This window comes from Sus scrofa, unplaced genomic scaffold (genome assembly GCF_000003025.6).
Source record: "Sus scrofa isolate TJ Tabasco breed Duroc unplaced genomic scaffold, Sscrofa11.1 Contig1914, whole genome shotgun sequence".
Classification (NCBI taxonomy): Eukaryota; Metazoa; Chordata; class Mammalia; order Artiodactyla; family Suidae; genus Sus; species Sus scrofa.
The window spans coordinates 3,620,236-3,638,952 of record NW_018084979.1 but is presented as its reverse complement, the minus strand read 5'-3'; the positions used below and the strand labels follow the sequence as shown (position 1 = coordinate 3,638,952).

Here is an 18,717-nt window from a genome sequence, read left to right as displayed (position 1 = left end):
CATCAGGGTCTCAGAGAATGCCCCTCAACAGAACACAGTCCATAGGAGGAGCCCGCCGTTAATATGCTCCAAGGTGAAAAGCTGAACTCATTTCCACTAAGATCAGGACCAAGACTAGGATGGCCACCCTCACCACATAGTTGGCCGCCGTGTGCTCAACATGGTAGTGGAAGTCCTAGCCCCAGCAGTCAGAGAAGAAAAAGAAACTAACGCCGTCCTTTTGGAAGAGAAACGTAAGACTCTCACTGTTTGCAGAGGACATGGCGCTGCACGTAGGAAGTCCTAAAGATACCACCAGGGAACTGCTAGAGCTCATCAGTGCATTAGGTACCGTGGCAGGATACAAACTAATGCCCAGAAATCTACCGCATGTCTACACACTCGCAACAAAAGGCCAGAAAGGGCGGGGGGGTGGGGGGATAATCAAACTTATCAATGCATCCAAAAGAATAAAACACCTATGAACAAACCTACCTAAAGAGGCAAAAGACCCGTACTTTGAAGACTAGAAGACGCTGATGAAAGCAATCAAAGATGACACAAACAGATGGAAAGCCAGACCATGCTCCTGGATTGGAAGACTCAGCATTGTCCAAATGACCGCAGTAACCATGCAATCTACACATCCAACCATGCCATCCCTATCAAATTGCCAGTGGCATTTTGCACACAACTAGAATAAAAACTTCAAAATTTATGTGGAACACAATATACCCCCAAAGAGCCAAAGCAACCTTGAAAAAGAAAAGTGGAGCTGGTGGAATCAGCAGTTCTAGTTCTGTGAAAGATGCCGTTGGAAACGTCATACGCGGGGCCCGACCACACGCTCATGGGGGCAGAAGGGGTACCCACCAGGGCCAAGAGGCCAAGGGCTCACACGAGGGGCCTGGCACCTGGGCTGTGGTGGGCAAGGCAGCATAAGCCCAGTGGGACGTAGAGAACCGTGACGGCCTGGGTTCCCACGCCCTCCCCTGGGTCCCAGGCACCACTCACCCACCCCACACACCCACATGAGCCGCCAGGGCACTGTCTGGACTCCCCCCAGGCCCTCTGGGACAGAAACTACACAGAAGGAAAGGGAATTTCAGGAAGCAGCCAGGCCACCCAGTTTCAATCCCATTCTTAGTGTGCAGGGCTGTGGGCAGGGAGGTCATGCCTCCAGGGACCAGACACCCACCCGAGGAAGCAGGGCTGCAGGCACAGAGCACAGACACAAGGAGCCACTTGCACCTGGGGCCAGAGCAGGAGGGGCCCGGAGCCCAGGGCAGCAGGGGAGCCACCTCCTCGGCCCCCACACTCGGTGCGAGGGGTTCACGAGGACTGGGGCAGGGGCAGCTGTGGGGGGACGAGGAGCGGAGACCCCACAGCAGGGCTGCAGCCGACCCAGCCCAGGGAACACAGCCTGCACGCGGGTCATGTCGCCCGCCCAGCACAGGGACCAGGGAGCCCTGGCAGGGGCACGCCCACGCCAACAGAGGTGGTGCCTCAGAGGCCAGAGGAGGTCGGTGGGGCTGCCAGGCCTCTGCGGAACATGATGGACTGGGGTCAGAGGCCTGAGGGATCTGCTCGGCCAGGTTGCTGGAGGCACAGGGCTGGGCAGGGGCTGAGGACGAGGCCAGGATGGACAGGTGGGTCTGGGCGGAGGACCCAGGGAAGAGACGGACACAGCGCAGGGGACAAAGAGGTCACCTGGGGTTGCAGGGTCCTGTCCCGGCTGCCAGAGCCCGCTTGAGCCCCAGGGCAGGTATGAAAGCAGTAACTGTCGGGTCCCGGGGAAGGAGCCAGGGCCACGGGCAGCAGGTGAGCCGGGAGCAGAGCAGGCAGGGCGGGCCGGGCTCCTGTGTGCCCAGAGCTGGCAGCACAGGGACTGAGCCTAAAGCTCCACAGGCCGCAGGAGGGCAGGAGCGGGAGCCAGGGGCTGGGAGCTGGGCGCCAGTGCAGCTGAGCCAGCAACTAGAGGGAACCAGGGACCAGACAGGCTCCAAGGGTGGTCGCGGAGAGAAGAGGGTGAGCTCAGAAGGGTCAGGAGCCCCTCCGGGAGGGGACCAGGTGGGACAGAGGCTCTGCCAGGGGGACGCTACCCAGAGAGGGTGGGCACCCAGGGCTCCGGGAACAAAGGCCAGCCCTGGGAAAGAAAGGAAGCCAGGAGTGGAGCTAGACAAGGCTGAGGGTTCGGGGGCCGGAAGCGGGGTGGAGATGCTGAGGCCTAGGAGCCCCAGGGAAAGGGGCAGGAAGGCTGCAGGTGAGCAGGGAACTGGGAGGGCAGAAGAGCTGTCCTTAGAGCTGCTGGGAACACATAGAGCTGGTGCAGGTGAGCAGGGGGCTGGCAGGCCAGTGGGGAGATACCTGGAGCTCCTGGGACCACGGAGAGCCTGTGCAGGTGAGCAGGGGTTGGTAGGACAGGGGCTGAAGCTGAAACTCTGGGGAGCAGGTGTAGCTTGTGCAGGTGATGAGGGGCTGGGCTGAGGGGTAGGTTCTGGAGGTCCTGAGAGCCGATAGAGCTTGTGCAGGTGAACAGGGCCTGGGAGGGCAGGGGCCACACCTGGAGCTTCTGGGAGCAGGTAGAGCTTGGGCAGGTGAGCATGGGCTGAGGGCAGGGTGCAGTCCTGGGACCTCCTGGGAGCAGGCAGAGCTCGGGCAGGTGAGCAGGGGTGGGTAGGACAGGGGGCAGTCCTGGCAGCTCTTGGGAACAGGTAGGGCTTGGGCAGGTAAGCAGGGTCAAGGAGGGCAGGGGACAGACCTGGCAGCGCATGGGAGCAGGTAGAGTTTCTGCAGGTGAGCAGGGCCTGGGAGGGCAGGGAACACTCCTGAGAGTGCCTGGGAGCGGGTAGAGCTTGGGCAGGTGACCACAGGCTGGGAGTGCAGGGGGCAGTCCTGGGACCTCCTGGGAACAGGTAGAGCTTGTGCAGGTGAGCAGGGGCTGGGAGGGTGGGGAGCAGACCTAGGACCCCCTGGGAGCAGGTAGAGCTCGGGCAGGTGAGCAGGGTCTCGGAGGGCAGCGAGCAGCCCTGGGACCTCCTGGGAACAGGTAGTGCTTGTGCAGGTGAGCAGGGGCTGGGAGGGCGGGGAGGAGACCTGGGACCCCCTGGGAGCAGGGCGAGCTTGGGCAGGTGAGCCGGGCCAGGGGGGATGCAGGACAGGGCAGGGGCAACAGAGTGGGGGTGAGCTCAGGGGAGCCCCAGGCTCGAGGGAGGGGCCGATATAGGGCTAGCCAGGCTGGAAAGTGGGCTCCTGGGGGGAAGGTCCCCAGGACTGCGGGGGCAGGGGCAGGGCTGAACAGACGCCATGGGTCACAGGGATCGGGCCAACGGGCCATACCCTGTTCCAGCAAAGTGAGTGGACATGGGACAGAGCAGCTGGAGTCCTAAGTGAGAACAGCGGCACAGGGCAGTGCACATGGTCGGGGGGTCGAGGGGCTCATCTGGGCCTGAGCTGGGGAAGCAGGCAATGGCTGAACAGAACAGGGGGGAGAGGACCGGCCCAACCGGGCAGGGGCGCATGGGGTGCTGGCGCCCCGTGGGAGAGGAAGGCCAGGGGCAGGGCTCGGCTGCAGCAGTGCTGCCAGGCAGGCTGGCAGCGGGAAGGGCAGGAGCAGAGGGAGGGCTCTGGCCTCAGCAGGCAGCTGGGAGGCCCAGAGCTGGGCTGCAGGGGCCGGGGCTCTGGGGAAAGCTGCCTCGGGTGAGCTCAGGGCCAAGCCAGGAGCCCCGGTGGAGGAGGGACCGGTGGGCCCAGAGGCCCAGATTTGGAGCCTGGGCCAGGGCCGGAGGGATGGCAGGGGAGGGGCCTCGGAGGAGACTACCTGCCCTCGCCCAGGGAAAGGGGCATGTTGGTGCCAGGGACCAACGCGCACGGGCCTTGACTGCAGAGCTGACCCAGAGGAACGGGGCCTGGAGAGCAAACAGCAGGCCAGGACCAGGGGCCAGGAGCAGAGCATGGGCAGTGGGTGGCAGTGGGTGGCAGTGTCCCTGCCAGGCTGGGGAAGCAGGACGGTGGCCTCAGGGGACCAGCAGAAGCTGGCCAGGAACACAGGCCACCCGCTGGTCGGGCCAGGCACCCACAGGGGCTCTGGGCCCTGGCGGGCTCTCATCCAGGCGGTCACCCAGCTCTGACCAGGCAGCTGCGCCCAGAACCTGCAGCTGCAATGGCAGCGAGCTGGGCGGCTGGTCTGCGGACTTTCTGGAAGCAAGTGGGTGCTGGGCGCAGCGGCCCCGCTGTTCTGAGGGCCCGATTCGCTACCCGCCCCACAAGGAACAAGGCCCTGGCGGTCACGCAGCCTCCTCTCTTCCAGCCCCCAAGACGGCCCCATCGGTCTACCCTCTGGCCCCCTGCGGCAGGGACACGTCTGGCCCTAACGTGGCCTTGGGCTGCCTGGCCTCAAGCTACTTCCCCGAGCCAGTGACCGTGACCTGGAACTCGGGCGCCCTGACCAGTGGCGTGCACACCTTCCCATCCGTCCTGCAGCCGTCAGGGCTCTACTCCCTCAGCAGCATGGTGACCGTGCCGGCCAGCAGCCTGTCCAGCAAGAGCTACACCTGCAATGTCAACCACCCGGCCACCACCACCAAGGTGGACAAGCGTGTTGGTGAGCGCCTGCGCTGGGGGCGGGAGTGCACGTCGAGACAGGCCGGGGTGAGCCCCCTGCCCGCAGGGACCAGTTCCCAGGATGGAGAGTCCCGCCCAGGGTGTCAGGGCCGCTCACCTCTGTCCCCTTCACCTGCAGGCCCAGGCTCAGGGAGGGGTCAACTCGGCACTTCGGAGAGGCCAGGGTGGGCACAGGCGGGACCCCTCCCCCGGCCCTGGGCCCCCAGCAGCACGAGCTGCTCTGGGATGTACCAAGACCTGACCCTGACCTGAGCCCAACCCTGGACCCTCCCCACCCTCAGTGACTCTGTGTGTTCTCTCCTCAGGACGACCATGTCCCATATGCCCAGGTAAGAAACTCGGGCCTCGCCCTCCTCCCCAAGGAGGTAGCCTGAGCCCAAGTTCGGCCCGAGGGGGACAGGTGCCCAGGAGGACCCCAGGCCACGAGCTGACCCGCACTCTGTCTCCCCCACCAGCCTGTGAAGGGCCCGGGCCCTCGGCCTTCATCTTCCCTCCAAAACCCAAGGACACCCTCATGATCTCCCGGACCCCCAAGGTCACGTGCGTGGTGGTTGATGTGAGCCAGGAGAACCCGGAGGTCCAGTTCTCCTGGTACGTGGACGGCGTAGAGGTGCACACGGCCCAGACGAGGCCAAAGGAGGAGCAGTTCAACAGCACCTACCGTGTGGTCAGCGTCCTACCAATCCAGCACCAGGACTGGCTGAACGGGAAGGAGTTCAAGTGCAAGGTCAACAACAAAGACCTCCCAGCCCCCATCACAAGGATCATCTCCAAGGCCAAAGGTGGGCAAGGGGGGCAAGGGGGGCAGGCGGAGAGGGACCTGTGGGGCCGCCTGGGGGGACCATCATGCTAACAGAGGTGCCTGGCCTCACAGGGCAGACCCGGGAGCCGCAGGTGTACACCCTGCCCCCACCCACCGAGGAGCTGTCCAGGAGCAAACTCAGTGTAACCTGCCTGATCACTGGCTTCTACCCACCTGACATCGATGTCGAGTGGCAAAGAAACGGACAGCCGGAGCCAGAGGGCAATTACCGCACCACCCCGCCCCAGCAGGACGTGGACGGGACCTACTTCCTGTACAGCAAGCTCGCGGTGGACAAGGCCAGCTGGCAGCGTGGAGACCCATTCCAGTGTGCGGTGATGCACGAGGCTCTGCACAACCACTACACCCAGAAGTCCATCTTCAAGACTCCGGGTAATTGAGCCACTTGCTGCACCCCTCATGCTCTCGGGTCCCACGAGCTCACCTGAGCCCCAGCCCTGTGTACATACATCCATGGCCAGCATGAAATAAAGCACCCAACACCACCCTGGCACCCGCAACGCTGTCATGGTTCTTTCCGAGGCAGAGCCCCAGTGCAGGCGCCACCCGCGGGGCCAGGGACAGGACAGGCTCTGGGCCAGAGGCGTCCCCGTGACATCGGGGGCAGCGGTCCCACCTGGGCCAGACCCGGTCGGTGGAGGTCTGAACAGGCCCCCTGGGGGCTGCCCGAGGCCGAGGAGGGAGCTTTGCCTGAGGCGGCCTCTCCTGTGGGCTGCCCTCCTGGCACACCTGCTCCGGCTGCTGTGTGTGGACGGACGGGAGAAGCCCTCCAGGCCCCCTCGGGGAAATGACTGCCCAGGTCGTCCCGCCTCTGTCTAAGCCCAAGCTCAGGAGCAGCGGCCCGTCCTTGTCCCCAGGTTGCCTGTCTCCTGGGTCTCCTGTGCCCACAGGGTGGGGACGGCCCTGCTCCTCCCGCAAACACCCGACATCAGGCCCCCACCCCGCCTCAGGCCACGGGGCTCTGCCCTGCTGGTCCCCGCAGGGGGCCAGGCCTGGGCACTCGTGGCAACACTCACCCCTGTGTCCCACAGGGGCAGAGGTAGGCAGCCCAGAGTGTCCAGGGGAGGGACAGTCCCAGACACCCCCAGGAGTGGAGCCCAGACCCACTGATATCAAGCCCCTCCCACCGAGCTGCCCAGCCCCCCCCCACCCCACCAACTTCCTCCACTCGCACACCCGGGCTCTCGCACACGCATGCACGCCGCCCCCACCTCCCAGCACACCCGCCCACCGCCTGCATCCACATGCACACACACCCGGGCACACACACACCTACCCACGCACACATGTGTACACCCCCGGGCCCTCACAGACCAGAGCATGGAGCTGGGTCTCACACACCCTCACCGGGGACACCAGCCCGGCCCCATCCCCCGAGGCCCCACGGGCTGCTCAGCCACACTGGCACACTAGACCACACGGACCCGCTCCGACGCCCGGCCCCGCTCTTCCCCTGGCACCTACGCCCCCTCCGGAACAAGCAGAAATCCCCAGCCCGCTTGTCCCCAGCACAGCCGCCCCCGCGGCCCGGGGACACACACCCCAAGGCCGTCTCGGCCCTTCCCTGGGCCAGAGCCCACCGGGCCCCTGCTCGGCTGACCTTCCACCCTCCGGGCCTGGCCCCCTCGGAGAGAGGGCGGGGCCTGAGCCACTGGCCTGCACGGTCAGGACACCCCCTCCCAGACGGTCCCCATGCTCGGGGGCCCCCACCAGAGGAGAGGGGGCAGGACATCCCTGGCCAGGCTGAGACTCAGCCCAGGATGCAGGACTGGGGGGCCGGGGCCGGGGCCGGGCACTGAGCTCAGCCGGGGGGTCCCCCACCTGGAGCCACCCCAGGCCCCGCGGGCTGGCACAGCACTGACCACCCCTCCCCGTGCAGAACTGCTCCTGGAGGAGAGCTGTGCCGACGCCCAGGACGGGGAGCTGGACGGGCTCTGGACCACCATCTCCATCTTCATCACGCTCTTCCTGCTCAGCGTGTGCTACAGCGCCACCGTGACGCTCTTCAAGGTGAGCGGGCCAGCCCCGCTGTCACCCGTGCCCCGGAGCCCCCTGCCGGCCCCTCCCTGGCCCTCCCTGTGGCCACGCTGTCACTGTGACGGCCCCTCCCTGTACCCGCCCTGGCCTCTGGTCCTCTCCGGGACACGGTGGCTGTCGGGGACCGCGGGGCTGGCAGGCGGACCCTGGGGGGTGGTCCACGTGCGGCCCGGGCCGCCCTCACCCCGTGCGCCCTGCAGGTGAAGTGGATCTTCTCGTCGGTGGTGGAGCTGAAGCGGACCATTGTCCCCGACTACAGAAACATGATCGGGCAGGGGGCCTAGGGCGCCCTCCAGGGCGGCCAGGGCCGCCCAGACCCGACAGGACCGCGTCCGTCAGCTCAAGCTGCTCCGCCTGCGCCAGGCCTGCCTCCGCCCTCTGACCTCGCCCACCTCTGGCTCTCGGCCACCTCGCCCGCACCTCTGCCCTCGGGCCTGGCGGCCACCTCAGAAGGCGCCCCGCACCCCCACCGCCCCTCGGAAGCCCGAGTGGGCAGCAGCTCGGGCCCCAACCTGACTTGATGGACACCCACCACCACCAGCCCCCGCCAGAGCCACGGGACACCGCCGGGGCCACGTGTCCTCACCAGGAACGCCCGGCTCAGCCAGCAGGTCCAGCCGGCCACGAGGAGACCGGCGTCCAGCGGCTGACGGGACAGGGCCCGGGCTCCCTGTGGACCCCGTCCAGACCGGGCTCCAGAGGCAGGGTCCCCAAGAGGAGGCTCCTGTGTCACAGCCTGGAGTGGGAACAGCTGCCCCCAACGCCAGCGTCTCCCAGCAGGGAAGTTCCCAGACAGGCCACCAACAGGCGCTCAGGTCACCTCCAGCCCAGGGCACTCGAGGGAGGAGGACCTGGGCCCGAGGCCATGGCAGGAGCCCCGGTGGGGACAGAGCGGCCCTGCCCAGGGAGGCGGTGAGGTGCCGCCAACCGGCCTCCTGGAGAGAGTCCCGCTGTCTTGGACTCCTGCGGGCAAGATGGGCCCCCCTGGACACAAGCGGGGGTAGACGGGCCACCCCGGGTACAGGGCAGCCAGACCACCCCGAGGTCCTCGGCCTGAGTCATGTCCATCTGTCCATACGTCCATCCAGCAGGAGCTCCGACCACAAGCCCCAGAGCTGGGTGAGAGGTGAGACCCCCCTGAGCGAGCCACAGGTCCCGGAACCCCTAAGCGGGCCCCCCACTGACTCTCCCACCCTGTCTCTGCAGGAACCCCAAGTGGGTTCACGGCATCCGGGGAGCAGCCTCGGGACTGGGAGGGAAGGCTCGTCTGCCAAGCTGTGGTCGCTCTTTCTCCTTGGTGAGTGTCTGGAGCCCAGGCACTCTCCTCACTTTTGCTCTCATTTTTCACAGCAATAAACCACTTTTACAACCCCTCAGCTCACTGGGACCTCTGCCTGTGTCACCCGCCACCCCCCCGAATCCCAGCCTGGCGTCCTCCCATGACCTCCGCCCCTGGCATCCCCCCATGAATTCCTCCCCCCACCCCCAAGCCTCCTGGGCACAGTGGCCAGCCTGGGGCCTGGCGGGGCCACGAGCGACTCGCATGTGTTGGCTGTGTCATCAGCCTGTGCTGCTGTCGCAAACCCTGCAGCCGGCGGGGTCGCCGAACCAACTGCACCAACTCAGAGCTGAGACTTAGGTCTTCCTGGGGTGACATGAGGCCGCAGCCCGGGAGGCAGCACTGCAAGGAGCTCGCAGGTACCGCTCGCTCCAAGGAGGAGGGGACTGAATGTGTGTGACAGGAGGGAGGGCCTGGGAAGGCCAGGCCAGGGGGTATCGGGGGACAGAGGTCGGGAGAAGGGCTGGCCCAGGGAGCAGAGCTGGACCCGGCTCAAGCGCTCAGGACAGACGGGTCAGGGAGAAGGACGCGGGGGGTTGCAAAGGGGACCTCGGGTGGAGACCTCTGCCTGGGTTGCCCAGAGGGCCTACCCATCCCAGGACAAGCCGAGGGGCCGCTCGGGGCTCCGGTGAGGGACCAGGGAGGGGGCCTGGTGGTTGCGAGCAGGCTGCTATGTCCGCCGACCGGCTGACATCCGTCCAGGGTGCGACCAGGACTCCAACCTCCCAGAGGTGATCCCGCCCCAGAGGAACAGGCCTCGGGCCGGGGCTGGAGGGGACAGGACTCTCCCAAAAGGGCAGAGCAGGGGGCCCGGCTGCCCGTGCTTCCTAGTCACAGCTCCAGGAAGGGGGACAGGGCCAGCCCGGGGCTGTCCCAGGGAGGCATTTGACGGGAGCCGGGTCACCTGGGGACGTGACCTGGGCCTCTGAATGCTGGCGCTGAAAGCCTCTCGGGGCGAGGGGAGGAGCCCCAGGCCGAGGCCAGCACCACGGCTTCCCAGGCCAGGAGCTGTGGTCCTGCTCAGCCTGGCCCAGAGCCCAGGGCATCGGCAAGGGCCCCTCCAGCGTCCCGCAGGGAACAGGATGGAGACAGAGCCAGAGCAGCATGCAGGGAACGGACTGCGTCGCTCCAGGGGTCCCTGAACCAGACACGGGGAGGCCGGGACGTGCGGCCAGAGCATGGAGGTGGGGTGGTCAGCAGGGGCCAGGCATGCAGGGCACGGAGCGCCCTCCGCCTCCAGGTTCTGGGGGCTCAGGCCACGGTCCTGGGGCTCACCCCACACCCTCCGTTTCCCTCACCCTAAACGTCTAGCCAAACCTGAACGTGCCCATGGGCCACGCAGCCTGCTCAGCCCCAGGCCCTGGCCCTCACGTCTGTCCCCGCACCAGCCATCAGCCCCTGGCCGGCCCACTCCCGCGGGACCGCCAGCATGGCGACAGCGGGGCTGGCCCCCGCACCCTCGAGAACTCCCCCACCGGACCCAGGCCTCCCACCCTGACCCCCAGCAACGCCTCATCCCACGGCAACCCCACCTCTCCACGTGCCCCGCGCACCCCGAGCCCAGGGCCCGACGCCAGCCCCTGAGCCCCTCGGGCTCCCCTGAGTGAGCCTGAAGCCAGACCCCCGCGGCCTCCTGACCCCTAGACCCCCAGCATTAGCTTTGCACACTCCGGTACCATCTCACCTTGCCCACGCACACCCACATCTGCGTCGTACACACACACACACACCCCCACGGGCACATGGACGTCCAGGATTTCCAGCTCAGCCCCAAAGCCGAGGGCACTAAGGGGCCCCTCCGATCACAGCCCCCACGCCCCCCCAACTTGGGGCCACTCCCAGAAGAGCGTGGCTCCCCCGCAGAGAGACCCCCGCTGGACGTGGGTGCCGACCACCCATTCGCACTGAACCACCCTCGAAACAGAGCGCGGGCCCACGGTCCAGCCCACACTCAGAGCCCACCGCCAAACCGAGGGCTCAGAGGCCAAGGCCGGCCCACGGTCCCCGTGCACCCTGCTCCGGAGTCCGAAGCCAGCCCAGCCCCGCCAGGCCTCCCTCCCCAGGCTCAGCCCGCCCCTCCCTGCCCCCAGCTCCCAGTGCCCGTGCCCCCCGTGCCCAGCCCAGTCCCTGTGCCCACCCCCACCCCTGCGGTCCACCCTCCCTGCTGGCCACCCCAGGCCCCAGGCCTGCAGAATGAGGAGGCAGAGAAGCCTTCTGGGGAGAGGCCGTGGGACCCTGGGGCTGTGGGCAAGGCCCTCGGGGTGGGAGGGGGTCCTCACGGAAGGAGCTTCCCGGGGGGTCCACGCGGCCGCCGTCTCGGCCCAGCTGCCCCACCCCCACTCACCGTGGCCTCGCCGGGGCCTCGCTCCTTTCTTTTCTTTGGTTTGTTTTTGTTTTTGTTTTGATTTTGGTTGTTTGTTTTTATCCCGCTACACAGCATGGGGCTCAAGTTCCTCTTACATGTATACACTTTTCCCCCCACCCTTTGTTCTGTTGCAACGTGAGTGTCTAGACATAGTTCTCAATGCTACTCAGCAGGATCTCCCTGTAAATCTCTTCTAAGTTGTGTCTGATAACCCCAAGCTCCCCATCCCTCCCACTCCCTCCCTCTCCCGTCGGGCGGCCACAAGTCTACTCTCCAAGTCCATGATTTTCTTCTCTGTGGAGGTGTTCGTTTGTGCTGGATACTAGATTCCAGTTATAAGTGAGATCATATGGTATTTGTCTTTGTCTTTCTGGCTCATGTCACTCAGGATGAGAGTCTCTAGTTCCATCCATGTTGCTGCAAATGGCATGATGTCCTTCTTTTTTATGGCTGAGTAGTATTCCGTTGTGTATGTACACCACATCTTCCGAATCCAATCCTCTGTGGATGGACATTTGGGTGGTTTCCATGTCCTGGCTATTGTGAATAGTGCTGCAATGAACATGTGGGTGCATGTGTCTCTTTTAAGTAGAGGTTTGTCCGGATACGTGCCCAAGAGTGGGATTGTGGGGTCATATGGAAGTTCTATGTATAGATTTCTAAGGTATCTCCAAACTGTTCTCCACGGAGGCTGTACCAGCTTACCTTCCGACCAACAGTGCAGGAGGGTTCCCTTTTCTCCACACGCCCTCCGGCACGTGTTATGTGTGGACTTCTTAATGATGGCCATTCTGACTGGTGTGAGGTGGTATCTCACGGTAGTTTTGATTTGCATTTCTCTTATAATCAGCGATGTTGAGCATTTTTGCCTGTGTTTGCTGGCCATCTGTATATCTTCCTTGGAGAACAGTCTATTCAGGTCTTTTGCCCATTTTTCCATTGGTTGATTGGTTTTTTTGCTGTTGAGTTGTATAAGTTGCTTGTATATTCTGGAGATTAAGCCCTTGTCAGTTGCATCGTTTGAAGCTATGTTCTCCCATTCTGTAAGCTGTCTTTTTGTTGTCTTTGGGGTTTCCTTTGCTGTGCAAAAGCTTTTCAGTTTGATGAGGTCCCATGGGTGTATTTTTGCTCTTATGTCTGTTGCTTGGGGAGACTGACCTGAGCAAATGTTCATGAGGTTGATGTCAGAGAGTGTTTTGCCTCTGTTCTCTTCCAGGACTCTGATGGTGTCTAGTCTTGTATTTAAGCCTCTCAGCCATTTTGAGTTTATTTGTGTGCATGGGGTGACGGTGTGTTCTAATTTCATTGCTTTGCATGCCGCTGTCCAGGTTTCCCAGCAAGGCTTGCTGAATAGACTTTCTTTTTCCCAGTTTATGTTCTTGCCTCCCTTGTCAAAGATTAATTGACCATAGGTGTCAGGGTTTGTTTCCGGGTTCTCTATTCTGTTCCCTCGGTCGGTCTGTCTGTTTTGGTACCAGTACCACACTGTTTTGATGACGGTGGCTTTGTAATATTTCTTGAAGTCTGGGAGAGTTATGCCTCCTGCTTGGTTTTTGTTTCTCAGGATTGCCTTGGCGCTTCCGGGTCTTTTGTGGCTCCATATAAATGTTTGGATTGTTTGTTCTAGTTGTGTGGAAAATGTCCTGGGTAATTTGATAGGGATTGCATTGACTCTGTAGATTGCTTTGGGTAGTATGGCCATTTCTACACTATTGATTTTTCCAATCCGTGAACATGGAATGTCTTTCCATTTCTCTACATCTTCTTTGATTTCTTTGATTAAAGTTTTATAGTTCTCGGCATATAAGTCCTTCACCTCCTCGGTCAGGTGTATTCCGAGGTATTTGATTTTCTGAGGTGCAATTTTAAAAGGTATTGTATTTTGGTATTCCTTTTCTAATATTTCATTGCTGGCATACAGAAACGCGACTGACTTCCGAATGTTAATCTTACATCCTGCTACTTCGCTGAATTTATTAATCAGTTCAAGCAGTTTTGGGGTTGAGTCCTTCGGGTTTTCTGTGGAGAGTATCCTGTCGTCTGCATACAGTGACAGTTTTCTCTCTTCTCTTCCTGTATGGAGGCCTTGTATTTCTTTTGTTTGTCTAATTGCTGTGCCTGGGACTTCCAAAACTATGTTGAATAGCAGTGGGGAGAGTGGGCATCCTTGTCTTGTTCCTGATCTCAGTGGGAATTCTTTCAGCTTTTCACCATTAAGAATGATGTTTGCTGTGGGTTTGTCATCTATGGCCTTTTTTATGTTAAGGTAGGTTCCCTCTATGCCCACTTTCTGAAGGGTTTTTATCAGAAATGGGTGTTGGATTTTGTCAAAGGCTTTTTCTGCGTCTATGGAGAGGATCACATGGTTTTTATTCTTCAGTTTGTTAATGTGGTGTATCACACTGATGGATTTGCGGATATTGAAAAACCCTTGCATCCCTGGGATAAATCCCACTTGATCATGATGTACAATCCTTGTAATGTAGTGTTGGATGCAGTTTGCTAGTGTTTTGTTGAGGATTTGTGCATCAATGTTCATCAGTGAAATTGGCCTGTAGTTTTCTTTTTTTTGTGGTAGCTTTTGTTTTGGTATCAGGGTGATGATGGCCTCATAGAATGAGTTTGGGAGTATCCCTTCCTCTGCAATTTTTTGAAATAGTTTCAGAAGGAGAGGTGTTAGTTCTTCTCTAAATGTTTGATAGGATTCGCCTGTGAAGCCATCTGGTCCTGGACTTTTGTTTGTTGGAAGTTTTTTAATCACAGTTTCAAATTCAGTTCTTGAAATTCAGTTCAGTTCAGTTCTTCATTCGTCTTTTCTATTTCAGCTTGGTTTAGTCTTGGAAGATTGTACTTCTCTAAGAATTTGTCCATTTCTTCTAGGTTTTCCATTTTCTTGGCACGTAGTTGCATATAGTAGTCTCTCATGATCCTTCATATTTCTGTGATGTCCGTTGTTACTTCCCCTTTTTCATTTCTAATTTTGTTGATTTGAGTGCTCTCTCTCTTTTTCTGGATAAGTCTGGCTGGAGGTTTATCAATTTTGTTGATCTCTTCAAAGAACCAGCTTCTCATTTCATTGATCTTTTCTATGGTTTTCTTCATTTCTATTTCATTGATTTCTGCTCTGATCTTTGTGATTTCTTTCCTTCTACTAACTTTAGGTCTTGTCTGTTCTTCTCTCTTGAGATGTAAAGTTAGCTTGTTTATTTGAGCTTTCTCTGTTTATTTTGAGGTGGGCTTGTATTGCTATAAACTTTCCTCTTAGAACGACTTTTGCTGCATCCCATAGGTTTTGGAGTGTTGTGTCTTCGTTGTCATTTGCTGCCAGGTATTTTTTAATTTCCTCTTTGGTTTCTTCAGTGATCCATTGGTTGTTTAGTAGCATGTTGTTTAGTCTCCATGTGTTTGTGTTTTTTGCAGTTTTTTTCTTCTTGTTGATTTCCAGTCATATAGCGTCGTGGTCGGAAAAGATGCTTGATATGATTTCAATTTTCTTAAAGTTAAGGAGGTTGGATTTGTAGCCCAGGATGTGATCAATGTTAGAGAATGTTCCATGTGCACTTGAGAAGAATGTGTATTCTGTTGCTTTTGGATGGAATGTCCTATAAATATCTATTAACTCCATCTGGCTTAATGCGTCATTCAGGGCCTGTGTTTCCTTAGTGATTTTCTGTTCTGATGATCTGTCCATTGCTGTGAGTGGGGTGTTAAAATCCCCCGCTATTATTGTTATTGTCAATTTCTCCTTTTAAGGTTGTTAGTAGTTGCCTTATATATTGTGGTGAAACTATGTTGGGTGAAAATGGTTGTATCTTCTTCTTGGATTGATCCTTTGATCATTATGTAATGACCTTCTTTGTCCCTTAAAATATTCCTCATTTTAAAGTCTATTTTGTCTGATATGAGTATTGCTACTCCAGTTTTCTTTTGATCCCCGTTTGCATGAAATATTTTCTTCCGTCCTCTCACTTTCAGTTTGTATGTGTCCCTAGAAGTGAAGTGGGTCTCTTGAAGACAGCATATATATGGATCTTGTTTTTGTATCCATTCAGCCAGTCTGTCTTTTGGTTGGGACGTTTAGTCCATTAACATTTAAGGTAATTAGTGATATGTATGTTCTTATTGCCATTTTATTAATTGCTTTGAATTTGTTTTTGTTGCTCTTTTTCTTCCCTTCTTTTCTTGTTCTCTCCTCTTCTGGTTTGATGACTATCTTTAGTGTTGTATTTGAGTTGATTTTTGTATATCAATTGTAGATTTTTGGTATGCTGTTATTCTGAAATTTTGATATAAGAGTCTATATGTATATGAGATTGTTTTAAGCTGTTGGTCTCTTAATTTCAAGTTCATCTCTGGTGTCCTGCATTTGTACCCACTTCTTCTCATGATTTCTGATTTTGGTGGCATAATTGTGCATGGAATGATTTCGTACCTTTTCTGTATATATATCCCTTTACTGGTAAGCCTTGTCTATTGTGGTATTTTTGTTTCCTGTTGCTCTCTTTTCTTTTCTGCCTAGAGAAGTTCCTTTAGTATTTGTTGTGAGACCGGTTTAGTGTTGCTGAATTCTCTCAGCTTTTGCTTATCTGTGAAGGTTTTGATTTCTCCTTCTAATCTGAATGAGAGCCTTGCTAGGTAAAGTAATCTTGGTTGGAGGGTTTTTCCTTTCATCATGTTAAGTATATCATGCCACTCCCTTCTGGTCTGCAGAGTTTCTGCTGAAAAATCTGCCAATGACTTTATCGGGGTTCCCTTGTATGTTATTTGTTTCTTTTCCCTAGCTTCTTTCAACGTTTTCTCTTTGTGTTTAATTTTGGTCAGTTTGATTAATGTGGGTTTTGGTGTATTCCTCCTTGGGTTTATTTTGTATGGTAGTCGTTGAGCTTCCTGGATTTGAGTGGGTGGTTCCTTTCTCATGTTAGGGAAGTCGTCAGCTATTACCTCTTGGAATACTTTTTCTGTCCCCTTCTCTCTCTCTTCTCCTTCTGGCACCCCAATATTACAGACGTTGGTGCATTTAACGTTGTCCCAAAGTTCTCTTGAGACTCTCTTCATTTGTTTTCCATCTTTTTTCTCTTTTCTGTTCCGCATTCATAATTTCTACTAATCTGTCCTCCACCTCGCTTATTCATTCTTCTGCCTCCTGTATTCTGCTGTTAGCTGCTTCTAGTGAATTTTTTTTTCAGTTATTGTACTTTGCATCTCTTCTTGTTTAAGTTTTATATCTTGTATCTCTTTGCTTAGTGTTTCCTATAAGTTATCCACCTTTGCATCCAGTTTATTTCCAATGTTTTGCATCATCTTCAGCATCAACAATCTAAAGTCTTTTTCCAGGAAGCTGAGAATATCCTCATCACTTAGCTGATTTTCTGGGGGGTTTTCTTTCTCCCTCATCTGAGTTATAGTTCTCTGTCTTTTCATTTTTATAGGTTTTTGGTGTGGTGACCTTTTTACAGATAATAGAGTTGTAGCATCTCTTACTTCTGGTGGCTGCCCCCCTTGTGGTTGAGGTTGGTATGGGTGACTTGCTGTAGACTTCCTGATGGGAGGGACTGATGCCTGCCCCCTGGTAGATGGAGCTGATTCTAATCCCTCTGGTGGGTGGGGCCTTATCTCTGGATGGGATTAGAGGTGGCTGTATGCCTGAGGGGTCTTTAGGCAGTCTGTTTACTCAGGGGCTGGGCTGTGATCCCACCTGGATTGTTGTTTGCCCTGGGGTTTCTCAGCACTGATGGGTAGGGCCAGGTTTTTCCAAAAGGGTCACCTCCAGAGAAAGGCACGCTGATGAAGATTCCTGAGAGCTTTGCTTCCAATGACTTCCCTCACAACAAGCCACATTCACCCCTGTTTTCCCAGGATGTCCTACAAGAACTGCAGTCAGGTTTGACCCAGATTCCTATGGAGACTTAGCTTTGCCCCGGGACCCAGTGCAAGTGAAAGTCTGTGTGCACCATTTAAGAATGGGGTCTCCGTTTCACCCAGTCCTGTGGAGCTCCTGCGCACAAGCCCCAATGGCCTTCAATGCCAGATGCTCCAGGGGCGCTTTCTCCCAGTGCCAGAGCCCCACACATGGGAGTTTGATGTGGGTCTCAGAAGTCTCACTCCTGGTAGGTGAGTCTCTGTGAACCAGTTAGTTTCCAGTCTGTGGGGCTTCCCACATGGGAGGTATGGAGTTGTTTATATCACCTACTCACCCCTCCTACCTCTTGATGTGGCCTCCTCTTTGTCTTCTGGAGTAGGATATCTTTTTGAAGGTTTATGGTCCACTTGGTTGAAGATTGCTCAGCCATTACTTGTGAATTCTGTTGTTTTTAGGAGAGAAATTGAACTCAACTGCTTTTATTCTGCAATCTTACTCCGATCTCCAGGGAACCATTGCGTTACCTACATTACTACCTCTATTCCATTTAGTGTCAGCTGAAATGGCTCAAAAGCTGGGAGTGGAATCCTCTGAGGGCTTGATCTCTCACATGTCTGGCAGCTGATGCTGGTTGTTAACTGAGACATTAGCTGGAAGTGTCGGCTGGAACAATTACATGTGTAACGTGCTTCCTCTTTTTAGGGGTTCCCTAGAAGCCACTAAATGTTTTAATACAAGGTTATGTTGTTTATTTGAGTTCCATCTCCTTTCCAGAGAGGTGATTGTATTGCTAGGACATTTCACTTGTTGCTGTGCAAGTCCAGGGCGAATCCAGGAAACATAAGCCCCTCTAGGGGTTTCAAGTGAGAAGTGATGCCACCCAGGAAATCAAAGGTGTATAAAATCGGCACGCGGGCTGGCAGCATGCCCACAGGGGAGAAGGTCGTCGAGGCTCGGGGGCCCCCGGGAAGCCCAGGGTCTTCTGCCTCAGAGGGCTCCTCGGACTTGTGCGTGGGGGCATCAGGGTCTCAGAGAATGCCCCTCAACAGAACACAGTCCATAGGAGGAGCCCGCCGTTAATACGCTCCAAGGTGAAAAGCTGAACTCATTTCCACTAAGATCAGGACCAAGACTAGGATGGCCACCCTCACCACATAGTTGGCCGCCGTGTGCTCAACATGGTAGTGGAAGTCCTAGCCCCAGCAGTCAGAGAAGAAAAAGAAACTAACGCCGTCCTTTTGGAAGAGAAACGTAAGACTCTCACTGTTTGCAGAGGACATGGCGCTGCACGTAGGAAGTCCTAAAGATACCACCAGGGAACTGCTAGAGCTCATCAGTGCATTAGGTACCGTGGCAGGATACAAACTAATGCCCAGAAATCTACCGCATGTCTACACACTCGCAACAAAAGGCCAGAAAGGGCGGGGGGGGGGGGATAATCAAACTTATCAATGCATCCAAAAGAATAAAACACCTATGAACAAACCTACCTAAAGAGGCAAAAGACCCGTACTATGAAGACTAGAAGACGCTGATGAAAGCAATCAAAGATGACACAAACAGATGGAAAGCCAGACCATGCTCCTGGATTGGAAGACTCAGCATTGTCCAAATGACCGCAGTAACCATGCAATCTACACATCCAACCATGCCATCCCTATCAAATTGCCAGTGGCATTTTGCACACAACT

The 18,717-nt window shown here is 56.9% G+C and overlaps 2 gene segments (V, D, J or C); both read left to right on the top strand.

Moving 5' to 3' along the window:
- Positions 1–18,717, top strand: part of LOC102165485 — a 194,344-nt gene that overhangs the window by 135,498 nt on the left and 40,129 nt on the right.
- Positions 3,186–7,906, top strand: LOC110258349. The segment is given in 6 exon segments: positions 3,186–4,582; positions 4,908–4,931; positions 5,058–5,384; positions 5,477–5,797; positions 7,305–7,435; positions 7,663–7,906. Coding segments are annotated over 6 exon segments (2,073 nt in total).